A 20969-nucleotide genomic window follows, 5' to 3' on the forward strand; every position below is an offset into this window, starting at 1 on the left:
GGGGGGGGATGGAACGATGTGCTGCAAAAAGAAAAGTATGGCGTAGAGTTCCGCAGCTGTGGATGATGTACAATGCCAAAGGCGGCGTCCTTGAACTACGCCTTCGTCGGGGATGATAAATGCTGACGCGGACTTGCCATTTCGAGATGCGCCATCGGTCTAAGCGGGGGTAGAGGTGGAAAACTTCGCGTCTATGAGAGCATAAACATGGGCTCGAAGGACTTGAGGGGGAACCTGAGCTCTGCGGACCTGAAGGTCAGGAAGACGTGCGAAGGTGGGTGGCACAGGCAGAGACCAGGGGGCGTTTGGCGGTGTAACAGTCCTGGGTGTGAAGCCGGTGAGAGCGAGACGTGTCCTCTGCGCCACGTGATGGAAATTACTTTCAGGACGGTGAAAAAATGTTCGTTCGATCTCTACAAAAAGGACATCCAAGACGACCGTGACCAGGAACCAAAACAACTTTATCGTCTTCAGTGTTAAAACAACGGAATCAACCAGTGACAGTGCGCCACGCTCATAAACGTATCAGGGCACCCTCTTTTCTTCTTTTTCATTGCCCTCTTTGTCGTCTCAACCACAACCGGGAAGACGAAGTTGCTGACACCTTACTAACAAGCCCAAACCAAATACTAATTCACTACAGACGGTATCGAATTTTCCTGAGGAGTGGGTGACGGGTAACGTTCGCACGCAAACGTAGGAAGTGTTGAGCCATTTCCGGTCTCAACTCACGGGAGACCTCCACGGGGAGTTCTCCAGCTTCAGCTAGGACTTGCCGTGTTTCAGCCATTCTTGGAACGCCAAGGCAGCGAAGAGGGCTATGCAAGACTGGAAGGCTGTAAAGCACAGTGGCCCTCACCAAACCCGCGTGAACGGCTAAGAGGGAGCGTTGATCACAGCCCCAGCCGAGGCCAGAAAGATGTTGAATGGCAGGAAGCCATCGCTGCACTTTGGTTTCAAGGTGCTTAATTTGGCGAGCCCAGCGCAGATGGGAGTCTAGGACCACACCAAGGAAGCGATGGGAACGCACAGGCTCGAGCTTCCGTGCACCAAAATGAGAATGCATCAAAATGAGATTATAATTGCGCAGATCATTCGGCATAGTACGTTGAGGCCATGATCTCAGTTGTCTCGCGACGTAAACCCCCAATTATTACGTTGAGGCCTATGACGCGAAATGTGCTATTTCAAACACAGTAGGGGTAGAGACAGGGGCGGTTCGAGGATTTTTCTTAGAGGGTAGTCCAGCTTTGGCCAGCATAGTAGATACACGATCTAGGTAAATCAAACACTATGTGACGACAGAAATTCAGGAGGAGGTCAGGACATCCTGACATTTCAGGAAACATTTCAGGACAGGCCGCACTAGGCGCCGCTAAGGGTGCGCCTACAAGCACTTTAGAATAAGAAAAATTATGCAGGTACAGTCTTCATCCTGCGACTTGTTTCGTTCTAGACGCTGCCACTCTCGCTTCCGCAGTCAATTTTCCAGGCCCATTTCGCTGGGTTGATCAAATAACAATGATAGGGAAGCCATGGACCCCGAGCGGGAGTTCAATGCGCCAAGCTTTCAATGCCACCGTACGGCATTCGCATGGTCGGTTCACGTAGTAATGGATGAGAACTATAGTGATTGACAACAAAAACACGGCAGCTCGAAATCCCGATCGCAGCATATTGCAATCGGACGAATATTTCTCACTTCCGATATGACACATGTTCAGTTGATTTCCGGAGATTCTACAAGACTGAACCGATTTTAGACGTACCGAGTTGTGGTACAAGCTGCAGGAAAGCAAAAAAAAAAAGAAGAAAAACGTCAACTACTGGTTCCTAACATGTTGTGCAGGTATGCAGTTGGATGCCCCGACGCAGCTGGTAACCGCATTACAGTAAATAAAAACAAACACACGAATTAGATCAAGTATCAAACCATGTTGGAACTGTCTGTGTTTAGTCAAGCGCTACCCTGTAAAAATGCGTCTTTTTTTTCCGTTTCAGGTCCCGAACATTAGCGCCGCTGCTGCGCTGTCAAATGACATATTTGGGTTTATACTCACCTCTTTCTTTACACTCAGTGGTAGGACATACTTCGCGGTCCACCTTTTCGTCTGGAATAACAACAAATCAAGTTTACTAAAATGTTCGCTTTTGAGGACACGACCGAACGTCGTTTATATGACAAACGTTAATCTGACATCCTCGCTTTATGACCATTTTGCTCAGGACCCTTTCCCTCCCCTTGTAAATCCTCCTCGTTAATATGACAATTTCTTTAGCCGACAATGACCAATATCTGTTGCACAAATAGGGGCGAATACGTGTATCTTATTCTCGATATTATGGCCGCCGGCGGTTGAACAAGCGGTCCTGCTGACCTCCAAACGCCCTGTGGATTCGGTGTGACGACCGCGGCCTCCGAAGGTAGTCGCACCAAATCGAGTTCGCTTTTGTAAGAGACGAAGAGTCCAGATGAGAGGCACAGGGTTGACAACAATTTATTTCTACAAACACTCTGTCTAGCCCTACGGTACTGCCTAACCTTAAGTTGGGAACCGCGTGTGTTTAGACGCACCAGCTGGCGACGTCCCACGTTGCTGATCGTGCAGTTGCTCTTGAACTGTGTCCGTGCCATTCTGTACGCTACTTTCACTGGGGTTGGTCTGCTGCCGGTTGCACTCTGAGTGAGGTTCACTGTCTGGTCGGGCTCGGGAGGCTCAAGATGCGGGAGCTACAGGTCGGGTCTCCGAGGCTAGGCCGCAGGCTGCAAGGTGAGGCTTGGTCACCGCTGTCGGCTCTCCGCTGTCGTAGACCCGTCGACTTTCAGTCCTCCAGACGCACTTCCTTAATTCAGGTTACGCGCGGCTTTTAAAGAATGCTGCCCTTTTTCCCTACATGAACAGCGACGACGTTCCCACGCGGTCCTCTCTATTCACCGTGTGTCCGTTCCACTTTCGCAGGACAGCTGCCCTAAATTTCAGCCCTTTTGCTTTCCTGTTCTGAGAGGGATAACTTGGGCTTCGTTTCCCAAATCCGGTGGCTAACCATTCCACGTGCCTCTTTGTGACCGTTGCTATTCTGGGAATTCGGGTCTTGCGGCTTCGTAGCAGCAGGCGGTCGCCGCACCAGAAAGTCACGCACACAGCTCCAACAAACGCATAGCAGACCCACAAAGCTATAGATTTTAACACGAGAATACTATGCACACGTGTCCACATTGGGGATGACAACGGATGACGCATGTCGAAGGCCCACGCTCGGTTTTAGAATGACTCATACAGTTCTTTGTGGCACCGGCAAATAAGCTAAAAGAGCAGTGTCCTTGGTCACCTGGCCATACTGACCAGTACAGTTGTACGAGAACAACAGAAAGACATGCAGGACGTGTCTGTCATTGACCATGCTACACAGTGACTATGTTTTATTAGATGTCTTCCGCAAATAAACTGTAAGATGTTCATCAACATTTTTTCTAGCTTTGCAGTACATAATAGCATAGTATGTGTTTCGCACACGGTTTTCTTTCTGTCTTTCGTGCGTATGATATGTTGTTCGCGAATATCACATTTCGCTTTATCACCAATATCTGCAGGAACTGTCGTGGCCATATTAATGACGTTCAAGTGTACTTGTCGGCAGATGGATCTAGGTAACATCCATGGAGTGCACAGTGCGATTTCGGAGAACACTGTGGCTTCCACATGTGTAGTAACACGGTGGAAGTATGATGGCACGACGAAACACACATGATACGCCCTCCCTAAGGCTTGTAACTTCCCAACGCTGTGCGGAAGAACGCTAAGAACCCTAACTGGGACGAAACGGCTGTCCTCAGTTGACGCGGTGTCATGCTTGCTAAATAAGCGCACATACGTATATTATAACTCAAGGTTTATATATAGGGAGACCCGTTGCCACGATCATTACCAGCGATACTGCGGTCGGTCTGTGGATTATTTTTCCACGCGGGATCTCTAACCTATTCTGTAAAATCTCGAGGTGGCACAAAATGTCCAAAGTTCCTGGAAGAAAACAGCGTATCCCAGAATGTCGTGCTGGTGTACCCGTAAATATTTGTATCTGCGCACTCGCGATCCCTGAGCCGACACGTTTGATACAGCGACCGGACCCTTGTACCGCGCCCCTTATCATGTACGTGATGCGCTACAAAGCTACATCCTACCCAGCGTATCCTCCTTTTGATGGAGCTGCTGACATTTACCTTTCGGCAATAGTTTCGGCATCCCTAGAGACAACACGCTAAAATAAATTAGCGTGAGGCAAACGAGTTTCCGCAGGCACTGTCGGCCCATGCTCGAAGGTCAATTCGTGTCCGTTTGAAGGAACCTGAAACGCAAAGCGACATTAATCAGCATCACAAATCATTACGATAGACAAAAAAAAAACAGATAATAGGATTAATAGTATGCAACATAAATATTCCATATATAAATTAGTGTGAACTGATTATTACAGTACATTATAAACCAATTGGGGCACTTGTACTGTGTTATGCAGTTCCCCTTTGCGTTTTAACAATGACGCATTTGGCCAAATAGGACGTACCAAATGTGACCTGCAGAGGTTTAGAATATAGTAAGTACTGCATGTTCTATACAAAAGCACATAAAAACAAGTACTCTGCCAAACATCTAAAACTACCCGCTGCCCAGAAGTCCGACATGTCACGGAATTTTCAGCGAAGTTCAAGTCTTGAAAACGTATTACAAAGTAGTAGAGCTTGATTTTCTACCTGTTTTCCCACATAGCTACAAAGGCTACTAGTGTTACAAGTCTTCATTTCCTGACTAACAATTACAGAAGAGCCAGCAAGCATGCATTCGAACATCTTCCTCTTCGTTAGGCACGAGACCTACATTTTCAACAACCTCGCCAATGGAATTGGTTCCGCACCAAAGCACAGGTCCCCCCCCCCCCGCCCACTCCCCATCGTGTCATCTCTCGTCGGATCTCATACAGAGCAATCATTTTGTCGCCCAAGACCCTCCTTCCCTCCGTCTTCCCTAATATTGAAAACCAGGACAAGGTGAGCCCGACACCTGGGCACATTCTGTAGCTCTCCACCTTGTAGCGGTCACGAAAATGGGGAATTCCGAATTTAGATGTCCTCCCATAGAATGGTTTGTCGTCATCCCATTCATGCACAAGGTCAGGACGAATTTTCCTTTATGGGTCAGTGCTGAGAAGCCTGAGCCAGCACGGTTTCATTGGTTTTCGGGCGCGGTCATCGACTCGGGCCTTCCGCTGGACTCATTAGCACCTTGTGGCTAAAGCTCAGCAATGAATTTTCGCTGTTTCCAACATATGTCTGGACCAGGATGTGGTTGTGACCAGTGGTCCGTTCATCAAGTTCAGAAATCTCAGGATCACCCACTAATGCGCTTTACAACCTTCCTCTCATCCACAGAATAGCAACGCGTTCCTTGAATCCGCCTCAAAGCCTTTTTGCTCATATTGTTCTTCGCTACCCTGGGGTTCCAATAATGGCCGAGACGCGGCACGTTCATGCGGAAGCCGGAAAACTTCGGACTTAGGTGCTACGGGGAAGGGAGACAGCTACCTGCCATGTGGGCGTAAGTCGCCATTTTCCCGTGTATTTCCACCTATTCAGCGCGTCAAACGCAGGCGGCAGCCATCAGACGTCCCACAGTTGCTAGCACAGAAATTTCTGCCCTCCACACTTGGCGCAAACTAAAACGTGTCTGGACACACTGTGTTCAAAGTTGGATCATTGGTTGAATCGCAGTGGATTACAGATTCAATCCAAGCCATCCAACCGGTCCAAACCAAGCCTAATGCACCTAATGTCACAGTAAGCAGTGCGAACGCGAAGATTATGCGAAATCGCCGGTTTCTGAATTGGAGAAACGTATTTTTAAGTTCTTGATCTGCAATTAGCTGCAGAGTTTTGTGAAATTGGTGATTTGTTGTTTCCGTGGCAGTCAATCACGCGTAGTGTTGGAATTTGGAGAAGTGTTGTCGGGTCTCTGGTCCTTGGCTTTGCGTGTCATTTAGCGCTTTTATCGTGGACAGTGGCCGGCGTTCGTGTTTGTGATTTCGTTTCAAGTAGCGAAGTGAAGTACGCAGCAGATTGATCATAGTGCTAGCTGCATCATGCAATTGAACTAGCAATAGACGTCTCAAGTTGTTTGCTCAAGGGAAACGTGGAGGTGAATGGGACAGCCACACTCAACTTTGATTTAACAAAGAAAATCTGTTTATTAATGCAAGTCACAATTTCATTAGAGCTCAGTGTAGTAAAATTAAGCTGTTTCACGGGGTAGTCGACAGACATGTAGCAGCTGTTGCCAAGCAGTATGTCAAAATATATAGATGTGGATGCTGTTCCACAGGCTACATCTGAACAAACTATATTTGCGTCTGGCTTTTTTTTTTTTTTTGTTACGTAGGCTCCCGAGATAAGGGAAGGAAAATGTGGAGGCATCGTCTTTCAGTTTCCAACCTGTAAATAAGGAAGGCATCAGGTGCTGTCGATGCATTTGGGTGCTACGAGCTACGTCATTCTTTCCTGTTCTGTCTGAGCAACTGAATCTAATGTAAAGGAGGTCACATATACAGGGTGTCCCAGAAAACGTGTCATTGAATTATAATAAAAAAACTACACCACCTAGAGTCATGCGGTCAATGGCATTTCTTGTGACTGGGTTCTTGCCACCTCCTCATGTGAATGTCGTGTAACGTAAGTTTAATTATGTAAATTTTTGCGAGCTTAAGTCGGAAATTTGCCTAGTAAAGGTCACTTTTTTACCTCACCAATGTGAAGAGCGTGTCTAATTTAGTCAAATTAATGATAATTGACAGGGATATTCAGGAGCTATCCCATCGGAAAAAATAGCCGAACATCATGCGCTACGGAGGTCGCACAGAATAGCGCACGATGAATTTTTCAGCGCAATCTTTGTCAGTCCGACGAAAGGAGGTTGGAAACCCAGCCCTCCCCGACATCGCAGAAAGAGATAAAACAGGCACGGCTTATCACGTCCGACTTTCGCTGGGATAATGCTTTCCCTCACCCAATTTTAGGAACTGTTACTTTTTCTACTACACTCTGTGGGCTGGCTTCGGAACCTCCTTTCGTCGCACTGGGAGCGATTGCGCTCAAAAAGTCATCGCGCGTTATGGTCCGGTGCCCCGAAAAGCATGATATTCGGCTATTTTTTCCGATGGGATAGCTCGTGAATATCACTGTCAATTATCATGAATTTGAGTGAATTCGGCACGCTCTTCATATTGGTGGGGTAAAAAAGTGACCTTTACTTGGCAAATTTCCGAGTTCAGTTCGCAAATATTTACATAATTAAACTTGGAGTACATGACATTCACGTTAGGAGGTGGCAAAAACCTCATAAGAACAAATGCTGTTGACCGCATGATTCTAGGTAGCGTAGTCTTTTTATTACAATTCAATGACACGTTTTCTGGGACACCCTGTATACAGTTGTCGCAATCATGGTCAGAAACGTCAAATTTCGTGGTATCAAATGTGCCTGCGTAGTTTATTTTTGTGCGAGAATAATTTTACATCACACATATGCATTCACATTGCCACTAAATAGTAGATGTTATACGGGATTGGTGTTCGGACAGAAATCATGGTCAACAAAAACCGGCGCACAGCTCATTCGGGATAATAATTGGTAGGAGATGAGCTTAATCTGAAAAAGTCAGACCGTAAATATAATGTTGTAAGTATACACAGGTATTGTTGTAACACACGTGAGCCTCTATATTACAAAAATACATGGTGATCATGGTTTATTTTATTGTATCGAACACATTTAATACCTAATTTATGAACGGTCAATGTTCCTGCAAAATATTCCTATGAATTGAGATTCATAAATCGAGGTTTAATTTCGTAATTATGAAGGGAATGCGTTTTGTTCCAGGGGGCACTGTTAATAAAACGAGGGAATTCGTAAATTGTAATTTTATCAACCGAGAGGTGATGCGATTTCGTTTCAATGAAAATATCATTAGATTGACTTTCTCTGTATCGAGCTGGTGACTGTATTACATAGGCGCCCTCACCACGCCATGCTGCACTGTCAGTGTCCACTACTCCCCATATAAAAATAGATGAACGACTGAGCAGCCAAGATCTAGAACATGTCGTAGCACATAGCTCTTTGATGTAAGCAGTTGTAGTGCCTGCACACTTTAATGGAGATTCTTCCCTGGTTTTCGTATTATTGCATAAAAACCTAAGGCATAATTTCGTTGTAAGTAAAAAAAAATAATTATTTAACATGTGCTGGATGAATGTGCTCACAGAAACTGCTTGCCAACCCATGTAAGGCACTTTTAAAAATTACATTTACGCAACGATCATGTACTTTTTATTAGAACTTTCTAAATGATTTCGAAAACCCATGCCCAAACAAAGAGTGTACCACAAGCAGATTTTCGACTGAATGGCTCAAGTGAAACCTTCCCCTGTCGTGGCTTCGTGGCAAATGTTTGAAACTGCTTGCATGTCAGACACACGTTGCTGTGGGTACCCTTGCATGACCTACACACAAGCACAAGGAGGTCAAAATTGAGAAAATTCACAGAGAAGTACAGAGGCACATTGTCACGAAAAAGAAAGAAAGAGTGTGAGCTCCATCACCTGAACATGTATGTTTTCTTGACATGTTGCCGGAATGCTAGGGCATGCATCAGGATTCAGTACAGCTCCACTGTATCCACTATAAAAGGGGGCCTAGTGAAAATGAGTTCAGCACATGAGGTCGTGTTTGCAGTATGTGTAGGGTTTCGCATTTACTTTGTCAAGCTACCGAACCCATTTCGAAAACCGTACCGTATATTGTCGAAGGAGGCTATAAGGGCGACAAACTTTCATTAATATTATAACAGAAGTAGTGCCCTCTTTTTTTCCTTATGTAACACGTGCATAATACACCTTAAAATGTGTCTGCAAAAGCTGTAGGGTTTCCAGCATACAGGTGCATGCATCCCCATCACAAGTGAGTCTTCCTGTGTAGAGCTTTTCATGGCATGGTGCATCTTCTGCCTGGCATACGGGCAGAGTGAAAGTATCTGAGTGCTTGTATTATGTGTATCTTGAAGAAAACACAAGGTGCTTCTTTATGTACTTGTATCTGAAATGCAGTTATTTTCGCAGCAACTTGTACTGCCTCTTTCAGTACCTTTTATTGGATGGTGTCAAACAAGTATAAGTAACTCGAATAAGGTGGGTGGCCGCTCTGGGAGCCGTGGGTGATCAACGGCATGTGCCCTTTAATCAAGGCTCTGTTAGTAAAAAAAAATTCTAATGTTTAAATTTATAAATTTGGGTAAATATTACAATCATAAAGAAGGATTTGTATACATTGGTACTCTGATGTACAAAGTTCTACAGCCAGGGAAAGACAAACTTAATTCATTCAAACGCATATTGGAAGAATTTCACACATATGAAAGTAGGAAAAGTAGGCTACTCACTTGGGGAAAGATACTCCTGATCCCCTCTCTCTGCACTGCTTGCAGTTCTCTATGATGCATTCATGGGCATGTTGACGTTGCTGACTTCCGAAACTGAACGTGGAAGCTTTCAGATTTAGGCTCCCTTTAAAGGCACCGCTAACCAAGAAACCCTTGAAATCGCCGATAAACTCACTAATTAAAGTTATTTTGTATTGTAACATCCGGGGTTCCTCAAGGCTCTGTTCTTGGACCACTTTTTTTAATATACATCAATGACCTGCCTAGCTGTGTCTCCTCATCCGTCCGTCTATTCGCAGATGACTGCGTCATCTACTGCGAAATCACTAACAGTTCTGACAAAAATAACCTACAGTCTGATCTAGCACAAATATTTGCCCGGTGTACAAAATGGGCATGGAGCTTAACCTCCATAAATGCAAACATATGCACGTGTCTAGGCGGCAGCAAGACGTCAGCCATTGCTACAGCGTTAACCATATCCAACTCCAGTCCGTAACCACATACAAATATTTAGGAGTGTTACTAACGACTGACCTTTCTTGGAAATTCCACATTGAATATCTCACTAACAACGCCAACCGCACCCTCTTATATATAAGAAGAAATTTTTCCATGGCTCCTGTAGATCTAAAGTTAACACAATATAAGACTCTAGTTCGTCCCAAACTTGAATATGCATCATCTGTCTGGGACCCCAACTCACTCCACATTAATCCTTCAACTTGAGAGCATTCAAAACCGCGCGGCTCGTTTTATCCTGTCTAACTTCAACAGAACAGCGAGTGTTACATCTATGAAGGCTTCATTATCACTTGAACCTCTATCACTACGTCGGAAACGGAGGCACCTCACTCTTTTTCACGCCATTTATTTTCACAATACAATACTAAAAGAACATTTGCTCACTGCACCCTGGTTTATCTCATCGCGTATTGATCATCAACATAAGGTGGGAAGACCGATTTCTTATCTAACTCTTTTGTACCCCGAACAAGTTTGGACTGGAACTACCTTCCGTCTTCAGCGATATGTATTAATCCAACCAATTTTCAATCAATCAATTTATTGAGCTCCCAAAAGTCCCATACGGGCGTTACATGGGAGGAGTGCGTTACAGGAAGTGAGGAAAAAGATAATACATAGAGGAAAAAAAAGGCAGTAAAACAGCAACAACAACGTTATACAAGTAGGTTACGCAAGGTATCATAAATTGCGCAAGATTTATTAACTTGAGATGGAATTACGAAATTGAGACGGGTCAGTTATGGTGACGATGTGGGGCGGGAGGTTATTCCAATCAATGGCAGTCTTGGGGGAAAAGGAATTTGAAAATGATTTAGTGTTACGTTTTAAGCGGGCGACTTTGAGTTCGTGGTCGTTCCGAGATGATATTCTGTCAGGAGGATTGATATAGGATGACCTGATGGGCAGGAGAATGGTAGAACTTGTGAAACAGTGATAAGCGTGCGGCCCTCCTACGGACGTGCAGTTCGGCCAGGTTCATGTGTTTTTTTAATGAAGAGATACTTGTATATGGTGAGTAGTTACTAGTGATGAACCTGGTTGCGCGGTTTTGAACGGCTTCGAGGTCGCGCACAAGTTAAGCAGTAGATGGATCCCATACGGCAGAGGCATACTGCAGCTGAGGCCGGACTAATGTGATGTAAGCCATGTGTTTAATATTAAGGGGAGCAGGCGAGAGATGCCGTTTCAAATATCCTAAGGTGCGGTTAGCTTTGTTAACGATGGAACTTACGTGGATGTTCCAAGAAAGATCGTTTTGCAAATTAACACCCAGATACTTACATGATGTGGCGGACGAAATTACAGAACCATTAACTGTTAACCATTACTGTTAACCATTAACTGTGCATTGCTAATTTCACATAACCACTCCCCTCTGTAGTGCTTGGCCCTGAGGGTATAAATAAATTTGATGCGCTTTATGGCTTGTCCGTTTGACGGCTACGGAATAGAAACCGAAACCTAAGTAGACTCGAGTTACAAAGCTATGTGGGAGGCCGGATTAAAAGAACCACATCGGAACAATAAAAAACCCAACATATGACCCAGCCTTGTTTTAATCGTTTTTTTTTTTTGCACGTCTCACATGTCTTTCTTGCGTACACGCAGTGAAAAAGGGACAAACATGAACCAAAACATAATCCAGATTTCTTCCGCCAAAACTAGTGGGCTCCGCCTGCTCTGGTCGGGCAGCTCGGGGACGCCTAATGGCGGCTTCCTTCGTTTGACGGTAGTTCTGGATGAACTCCGGTGACCTGCTACCTGCCCTGCATGCGCTCAATCACCGTCATGCACTCCCCAAGAAAATTCTTCACCACCGCCCCGAGAGTGACTACTACGGAGTGACGCGGGTGACATACCAGTGTCTCGCCGGCTTCGTAACGAAGGATGGACAGACCACTGTAGCATGGATGGATCGTCAAGAATCCTTTTGGGATAGCAAGCCTCCACCAGGAAGGCTAACCTTCCGTACCCCATAAAGAACAAGAACAAGAAACAGCGGGGCTGCGCCGGAATTTGTAACATCGTGCTTCGTGCAATGGGGCAGAGTACCACTGATAGCAATGAAACACCTCGTTTACCGTCACCAAAATAAAGCGTCGTTGTTGTTATTATTATTATTATTTTTGTTCGCCGTGTAAAATGCAAATCAAGTTGCAATGGCACTTTTCCACTGCGCACTATCAGTGTCCTAGGCTCTACTCGGAAGGCTTGCGGAAATCACCTCACGATTCACGAAAAGAAAACTAAATGTGCGAACAACTTTGATGTAGTACTTCGGAGTGTACAATAATGACGTGCCTTCACAAGAGCACTTGACTTCAACTCTGAGGTGCAGACGTACTGCATCTCCCTCCGCTAGCTAGTAGAATGTATCACACCCTGTGCTTTGCTCCTCGGACACGTTCTCCACACCTTAGATCAAAGCAAAAGCCTCATAGGCATCCTCGACTTGGCACCGCTCTCATTGCAGTCATCATGCCCAGTAGAAGAACACACTTTACTCGAAATATCGGCGACTCCGGACCTGAGGCTTTTACTTTTATCTTTACCTTTACTGAATCACTGGATTTTCCACTTTTCGAGATTGTTCGTGGTTCAGATTTGGTTAGGGATGGGCATAAGTACATTTTTGCTGTATTTAAATATAAATACAAAATATTTTGTTTAAAGATGTATTTAAATACTTGATGTAAATACTTTGCAAATGCAGTATTTAAATACCCTAAATACTTTAATAAATACATTGAATGAACAAATAATTAAGATCAATATAGACTGAATATAATGAGCCCTCAAGCAAACCAGTACGAAGTAACAGCGTTTCTTCAACATGGTGATTTTAATGATTAAATTATTTAGAACATCATAGAACGTGAAATTATTTAATTATACTTGGTGGTCCACACAGCTGCTGTTTGATCAGACGATGTTTGTTCGTGAAAAAAAAACGAGTCACACCACAGCAGTTGAAGAATAATATGTATAACCAGATAGTTCTGCAACATCTAGAGACTGGCCCTGGAGTCTTTCTGAGGTTTCAGAGCCAAAGACTCATATTTGGTACCAGTGCTCTAAGAAAGATAAGCGTCGACGGCAGTACCTTGTGCCGCAAGCACTACCGAAGCTATCGAGGACATCACTGAGGAATAGACTTCTCCAACAAATTACGTCATAGTGTTCGACAGCGCCACCGATTTCGTAGAGTTGAACTACGCTCGAAGCTGGGCCATTCCAGCCGAAACCAGCCAGAGGTGTAGCTCGACTCTCTTAGATTTCGCCGAAAAAAATGTTATGCATCCCCTTATGGGTGTGTATGCAGGATATAAACTTTTTCTCAAGATTTTGTTTTCTTGAGCATTGGTGGCGCCTCGAACTTGGCCCAAACATGAAAAAGTGTTGTTCGTTCCGCGCGTCCTGCTGACACATACAGACATCATTTCTGCGCTTTCTTTGTCTGGTGCTAGAGGGGAAGGGTCCATCTAGCTTCCTGAAGAGCATATGGAACGAGAATAAATTCGGTGACGTTGTAAGAGCTCAAGAACGGAGCGCGTTTTGGGCCACGTTTACGATAAATGTTTGTCAACTTAACATTCTTTCAGGAGCCCGAGATTATTTATACTCATAAACTACTGTATGGAGATTCACTTCACGTAAAAGATTGAAGCAGACATGTGTTCATTGCTTAACTAAGCAATCGAGGATATCGACCATTCGTAAAAAACGACACTTTTCAGATAGCATTTTCACATACCTGATGTCGTCTAGGAAGTGAAAGAAGCCGTACCATTTGTAGGACAGATCCTCTCCTATAACATATTGAAAATCTACAGGTGTATTTTTCTTTAAACCACAAAAGCAAAATTTTTTTCGTCACCATACTCCGCTGCAACTCGTTCGTTAGTTGATATCTTCTATGAAGTAAAATAAATGTGCGTTTGTGGAAGACTCCCTCTCTCATAAGATTTGGGAGTCTACACGTGTATTTTTTTATTTAGCGAAAAAAAATAGTCAGCACATTCATATCTTATCTGTAAGGTACCATTATCACCCTTTGAAGGAAGTTCGCCTTCTACAGTTAGTTCTACCGCGGGTACTCACAGCCGCCTCTTCGTAGTAGCTTCGTCGTCGTTTCTGGTTGCCTAACTCAAGATGCCATGACAGTGGTACCGTACACACCATTCTTCACTTGTTTATTGAACAATGTCTGATAATTGTACTACTACTGTGATGGCGCGTCGCAATAGAAAAACAGAAAATACAAGTACTAACCCTTGCCTCCACAAGCATGACTTTGGCATGCCACGTACTTGCTTCATCCCGTGGTAAAGGGCAATTTGACGACGTTGGCAGTACAGTTTACGCCGGCAGCTATATGGCTAGCTTGCAGCGCCCCTATTGAATGCAGATATTCTGACACCAGCACAGCTGTTCCTGTGCATGGGTGAAAACATTGCTAGAAGAGAGTGCATGTGTTGCGGCACACCACCGAGGACTTACGGTTGAAGAAGAAATTATTGAACGTCAAGCACAATGAGGCATGCTCCATCCAGGGCACCAGGAGGTACTTTGAGCCTATATCTTCTGTTCAGGTATATGCAGCAAAAACGTCTACTTCCAGTGAAACAAATGCATTGCGTGCACAGATACATCTTTTCCCTTTGTTTGACTTTCTGTTGTGGGCGAGGTGCACGCGAGACCATAACAATTAAATGGCTTCTAAAGACTGTTGTGTCGCGTTGTGACGTGCTCTGAGTCAATAGCTATCATCAGCTGGCGCTGTAAGATGCATAGCGAACAGTGGAAGAAAAGTGATGATAATGGTGCCTCACAGAGTGGATGCAAATGCGCTGACCAAGTTTTTTTTTTCCGTTTAAGAATAAATACGCCAGCATAAGAGATGGCCTGTTCTTGAAATGCTGTGAGTTTTTCACTTCCCAGACGACTTCAGGTATGTGAAAGCAATCATAAATGACGGCGAATCTGTTACGAAGCAGCGATTGTGAGTGTCAAGTTGGGGGAACTTGGAAGAACAGCAGAAGGCGAAATTCGTCCAAGGGGTGATAATGGTACCTTACAGACGGGATGCAAGTGCGCTGACGATTTTTTTTTCTCGTGAAAGAACAAATACATCTGTAGATTTTCAAAATGGTAAAGGAGAGGGTCTCTTTTCACAGAATAGAGTCACAAAGACATCACTTTTTACTTGCTAGATGACCTCAACTAACGAATAAGTTGCAGCGGAGTATGGTGAGAGGAAAAAAAAAAACATTTTTCTTCTTTTTCCTTGTTTAAGGAAAAATACACCTGTAGATTTCCATTATGTAAGAGGACACGATTTGTTCTACAAATGGCACGATTTTTTTTTTCACTTCCTAGACGACCACAGGTATGTGGAAATACTATCTGAAAAGTGACATTTTTTGCGAATTGTCGATATTCTCGGTCGCTTAGTTAAACAATGAATAGCGATCAGCTTTATATTTTTGCGTGAAGCTAATCTCCATACAGTAGTTTATGAGCATACATAATCTCGGGATCTTGCGAGAATGCTAACTTGCCAAACATTAATCGTAAACTTGGCCCAAAACGCGGTCCGTTCTTAAGGTCCCGCCACGTCACTAGATTTGTTCTCGTTCCATGTGCACTTCGGGAAGGTAGATCGACCTTTCTCCTCTAACACCAGGCAAACAAAGCGCAGAAATGCCGTCTCTATGTGTCAGAAAGACGCGCAAACGGACAACACTCTTTCATCGATGGGCCAAGTTCGAGGCTCCCCCAATGCTAAAAAAAGCAATCTTGAGAAAAAAAGTTTATATCCTACACAAACACCCCTAAGGGAATGCACACAATTTTTTTTTTCCAGCAAAATCTAAGAGGGTCGAGCTACACCTCTGGCTGGTTTCGGCTGGAATGGCCCAGCTAGAGAGGAACAAGTCCGCGCCCAAAAGCCACGGTCTTGAGGGGATTACGATGATCCCTGAAAGGGACGCGACCTTCGGTCATGCTTTGCTTTCAGTAGGAGGCAGCGAACAAGTGCCCACTCGTGGAACCCAGCCCTCCCTTTCAGATTTGTATCGGTTGCAGCCTGTGTAGCAATGTCATGGTGACGTTTCTCGGGTAGAGGTCTATTGCCTGAACGTTCGTGCAAGCGGGCCCTTATCTTCGTTGTCGTCCTCAGAATTTCGTACCTACAAACTAAGGCGAGACAACGAAGAAATAGAAGGAACGAAATATATGAAATGAAATGCTCACCTCACACTTGTTGAACAGCCTCGTAGAGTGTTGGCGTTTTCGGCAGGTGACTGTTTAGCGCACCGCCGTAGATTACTGGTAAAGCGTTCCCTTGTGGGAGTGCAATGCTTTAAATGATCGCATTAACGAAAAGAAAGAGAAAAGATCGAAGTGTTCGTCCACACACATGACAGATTCGTAGAACGCATTTGACATAGTGTAAAGGTTCCAATTGTATAAAACATATTCCACTGAAATACCTTGACATTTGGAGGCATGCAGGAAGCAGCTGGTGGACATAATGAACCGGAAACGTGAAGCGAAATTCTCTTCTGAGAAATTGTCTCAAAAGTTGCGACTCTGCGGAACAGCAGTATACACGTTCCAAGAAATACAAGCGCTAGGCAGGTTTTATTACAATGAAATGTGATGATGATGATTCGGGTTTTTATGGCGCACGGACAACTAAGGTCATAGCGCGCCAAAGCTGTGGTGAAAAGACAATGGTGATGGTTTGTGACTATGTAAAAACAGGAAGATTAAACTACAATCATCGTTTTAGAAAGATTTAGACATAAAACATGATACATGAGCAAAGCTGGGTAAAGCTATATAGCATTTAAATAGTCAATATCTTTAAAATGGTTATAAATTCTCATAAAGGGTAAAAGAGGCTTATCACCCAACAACAAGGCTGGGTGAAGCGGCAACTGATATCGGTAAAACTCTTTAAACTGATAGTGACGATGAGGTTCATGTACAAGACACGTGATTAGGATGTGCAGCACAGAGAGATGCTCCTTACAGTGCGTGCATTCCGGTGGTTCCTCCCGGCGCAGTAAAAAAACATGTGTGAGGTGTGTGTGACCAATGCGTAAACGACTGAAAACTGCTGGATCGAAACGACTTTTAAAACTGGGCATGCTTCCCAAAATTGGGTTTTTTGACAGCCAAAGCTTGTTGTTTCCTCGTGTAGCCCACTCTCGTTGCCATTGTTCATTAAGTTTCCTCCTCAGGACTGACCTAAGGTTTGGAGAGGGATTCTCCAAAGGCTTACTTGAAAAGAAAGTGCAGCTGCTGCATCTGCGAGTTCATTATCGGGCATCCCAACGTGGCTGGGCACCCAGAAAAAACCTAAACAGAGACCTTTTTTATTACCTTGGTAGCAAGATATTGGGCCCTCAATACAAGATGATTTTTCTGTTTGCATATCGTACATATAGCTTTAAGAGAACTCAGTGAATCGCTGTGGATGATCGAAGACTTGATCTGACGGTCTAAGATGAAGCGAAGCGCCATGATTATTGCATATAGCTCTGCAGTAAAAGGCTTAAGGCTAATTGATACAGAGTTTGGAAGCCGCTGTGACTTCGTGCTAGATTAAGTAACCATTGCACATGAAACCGGTGTGTGTGTCTTTGACTCATCGGTATGAAAGGCACTGTGATCTCCAAAGCTTTCGGTTAGATAACTGAATTCTTGTTGGAGAATACATGGCGGAGTGCCATATTTGTTATATTTAGCTAAGGAGTAATTACATTCTGGAAGTACGTCCCATGGCGGAGCTCCCACACACGCTTGCAAGATTGGGGTGTGACACTCAATGAACTGATACGCTTCGATTCCCTGTAGCACACGCATACTAAAAGGAGGTATAACTGTGGGTTTGCTGACAAAGAACTGTTTAAAACGTGTCTGCCTCACACACTGGAGTGCAGGATGTTCCGGGTAGCCTCTCACTCTAAGCGCATGTGACGCTGAGAGGTAGAACCTACGTCTCTCCAACGACCACTCCTTGGATTCGACATATAGGCTCTCAACCGGTGACATGCGAAAGGCACCAGTTATTAAACGCAAGCCCTGGTGGTGCACTGGGTTAAAAATCTTAAGAACAGATTCGCGGGCAGATCCATAGACAACGCATTCATAGTCCAGTCTAGACCTCACTGTCGAAACATACACTCTATGCAACGTGTCACGATCCGATCCCCAGGATCTGTGTGACAGCACCTTTAACAGGCTTGAAGACTTGATGCATTTAGCCTTAAGGCTCTTAATACTAAGGCTTAATGCTTAAGGCTCTCACTTTTTACCGCAAGGTCCTGTCCATTCAGCTGAAGAGTAGGTGGAGGAAACATTCCTGTGACCTTAGAGAAGTGAACACAGACAGTTTTCTCATGCGAGAACTTAAACCCATTCTCGAGAGACCATGTGGTAAGCTTGTTTAGACCTAGCTGCATCTGACGCTCACATATTGCTAGGTTTGTAGAAGAAAAGGGGGGGGGATATGTTTAATGCAAAGTAAGAAGAAGGAAAGGGAAAGGTTAGCCACGGTGTGGGCTTGCTATTCCCTACGTATAACGAGTATGACATGGAACGAGGAATTACACTGGCTACTGAATTGATTTCCACCAGAAACAGAGTTACACTATGGACGGATCCCTGTGGCACTCCGTTCTCTTGAACCAAAACAGGGGACAGTATCGTTCCGAGCCGTACTCGGAAGGTCCTGTTTCGAAGGAAGTTTGTTATGCACCTAAGTATGCGCCCTCTGATCCCAAAACAGTACAGGTCTTGTAGGATACCATACCGCCAAGTATCATAAGCGGTATCATACGCCTTTTCAAGATCAAAGAACACAGACAGGCAGTGTTGCCTTCGGACGAAAGCTTCACGGATCATTGTTTCTACTCTAACGAGGTGGTCCGTTGTGGAACGTCCGGCACGAAAACCACACTGAAGTTCAGAAAGACATTTGTTTTCCTCTAGGAAATGGACGAGCCGACCATTGATCATACGCTCAAACGTTTTGCCGATGCAGCTCGTGAGAGCGATAGGTCGATAGCTAGTTGGATCTGAAGGATCTTTCCCAGGTTTTAACAGTGGAACAACGGTAGCAGTTTTCCATAAGGTTGGTAATGTGCTATCAGCCCAGATTCGGTTGAAGAAAAGAAGCAAGCATTCTTTCGATGTTTCAGACAAGTGTTGAAGCATGGACTATGTCACTCGATCTGGACCAGGCGAGGTAACCTTCGCTGAGGATAAGGACCTCTCAAGCTCTACCATGGAAAATGGCAGATTATATGCATGGTTGTCCCCGCCATTCATTGGAATTGTCTGCTGTTCAGCAGTCGCTTTGATCTTAAGAAAGTTTTTACTATAATGAGAGGAGTCAGAAACGCTTTGGAAATGCTCCCCAAGTGCATTAGCCTGTTCTTCTAGGCTTTCGCATACCTGACCGTTAACATCTAACAGAGGGATGGAATGACTGATATGTTTTCCTCTGATTTTGTGAAGTCTGTCCCATACCACTTTGGACAGGGTATTACAAGACAGAGAAGATATGAAGCTGCGCCAAGAGGACCGTTTGACTTGTTTGCGTGTCCGCTTGGGCTTCGCTCTTCCCTTTTTGATGAGTAAAAGGTTTTGTGATGTGGGCTACCTCCGAAATGTGCCCCACGCATGATTTTGAAGTTTGCGAGTTTCCTCGCATTCACTACTCCACCAGGGTTTAGGTCGCTTTTGGGAGATGACCAGAAGTCTGGGGAATGAATTGTGTTGCTGTGTCAAGGATGATGTTGTTAATAAGATTGCTAGCTTCCTCAATGGTCACCCTATCAATAGGAATCAGAGAGAGGGCACATTTTTCAGAAAACTAATTCCAGTCGGCTAGTTTGAATTTCCACCTCGGAGGGCGTGTCGTCAGAGTGTTCACTAGATTAAGGTATTTTAACACCACTGGGAAGTGGTCACTCCCAAGTGGGTTCTCTTCTGCAGTCCATTCTACTTCTTGGAACAGTGATGGACTGCAAAAAGACAGACCTAAAGCTGACAGAGACTGACTTGAAGAATAGCTATGTAGACATTCTTCACTTTCTTCTTCTTCACTTTCTATGTAGACATAGACTTGAAGAATGTCTTCTTGAAGAATGTGTATGTAGGTGCCCCTGTGTTTAAAAGACAGATAGACGTCGATAACAAGAAGTTCTCTGCAATGGAATGTAATAAACAACTTTTAACTTTACCTAATAATGAAAGAAGGAAGTCACTGAAAAGTTTAGCCAGCTGTAAGATTCGAACCCACATCTTCTGGATTACCGGTCCAGGTCTGAGCTAAGCTAACACTAGTAGTATAAAAAGAAGTCCTATAGCCAGGAGTTTTCTCTAATCCAATTCCAATCCAATTCTAATCCAATTCTAAGCCAAAATCCACTGCTAAGCCAACACAATCCCGTTCTAAGCCAACACAAGCCAATTCCAAAGCCATCTGATTGGCCGCCATTAGCTCCGCCCACTTCACGTTGATTGGCTCATGCCAGGCCTACTGATCGTTGATTGGTTGACCGTAGCTCCACTCCTTACTGCTAATTAGTTGGCTTGGCTCTGCCCACTTCATGTTGATTGGCCCATGCTAAGCCCACTGATTGCTGCTTGCTGATTGGCTGACCGTAGCTCCGCCCCTTTATGCTAATTACTTGGCTCCGCCCACTTCACGCTGATTGGTGCACGCCAATCGCTGAGCTCCGCTGATTGGTCCATTCTAAGCCTACTGATCACTCTCCCAGACTTCTAAGCGCTCTGATTGGCCGCCGCCACCGTTTGGCTCGCTGAACATAGCCTTCATTAGCGAGATTCAAGATGGCAGCGGCCCCGCTGCGGCTCTATCTCAGATGTTCAAACTTACCTTGTGGCGTGCAACATTCCGGCCACTTCACGCT

At 44.7% G+C, this 20969-nt stretch overlaps 1 protein-coding gene across 1 annotated transcript in view; it reads right to left on the reverse strand.

The window, feature by feature from the left end:
• LOC135378427 (neprilysin-4-like) overlaps nt 1-16465 on the reverse strand; it is an 85834-nt gene extending 69369 nt beyond the window's left edge. Inside the window, exons 1-3 of the mRNA XM_064611458.1 lie at nt 16273-16465; nt 4223-4347; nt 2061-2111 (exon numbers count right to left, since the gene is read on the reverse strand). Coding sequence (XP_064467528.1) covers nt 2061-2111; nt 4223-4313 — 142 coding nt within the window. The 5' untranslated portion in view covers nt 4314-4347; nt 16273-16465. The remainder of the gene's footprint in view (nt 1-2060; nt 2112-4222; nt 4348-16272) is intronic.
• Nucleotides 16466-20969: the final 4504 nt, after the last annotated feature.

Source organism: Ornithodoros turicata, chromosome 1 (assembly GCF_037126465.1).
Source record: "Ornithodoros turicata isolate Travis chromosome 1, ASM3712646v1, whole genome shotgun sequence".
NCBI lineage: Eukaryota > Metazoa > Arthropoda > Arachnida > Ixodida > Argasidae > Ornithodoros > Ornithodoros turicata.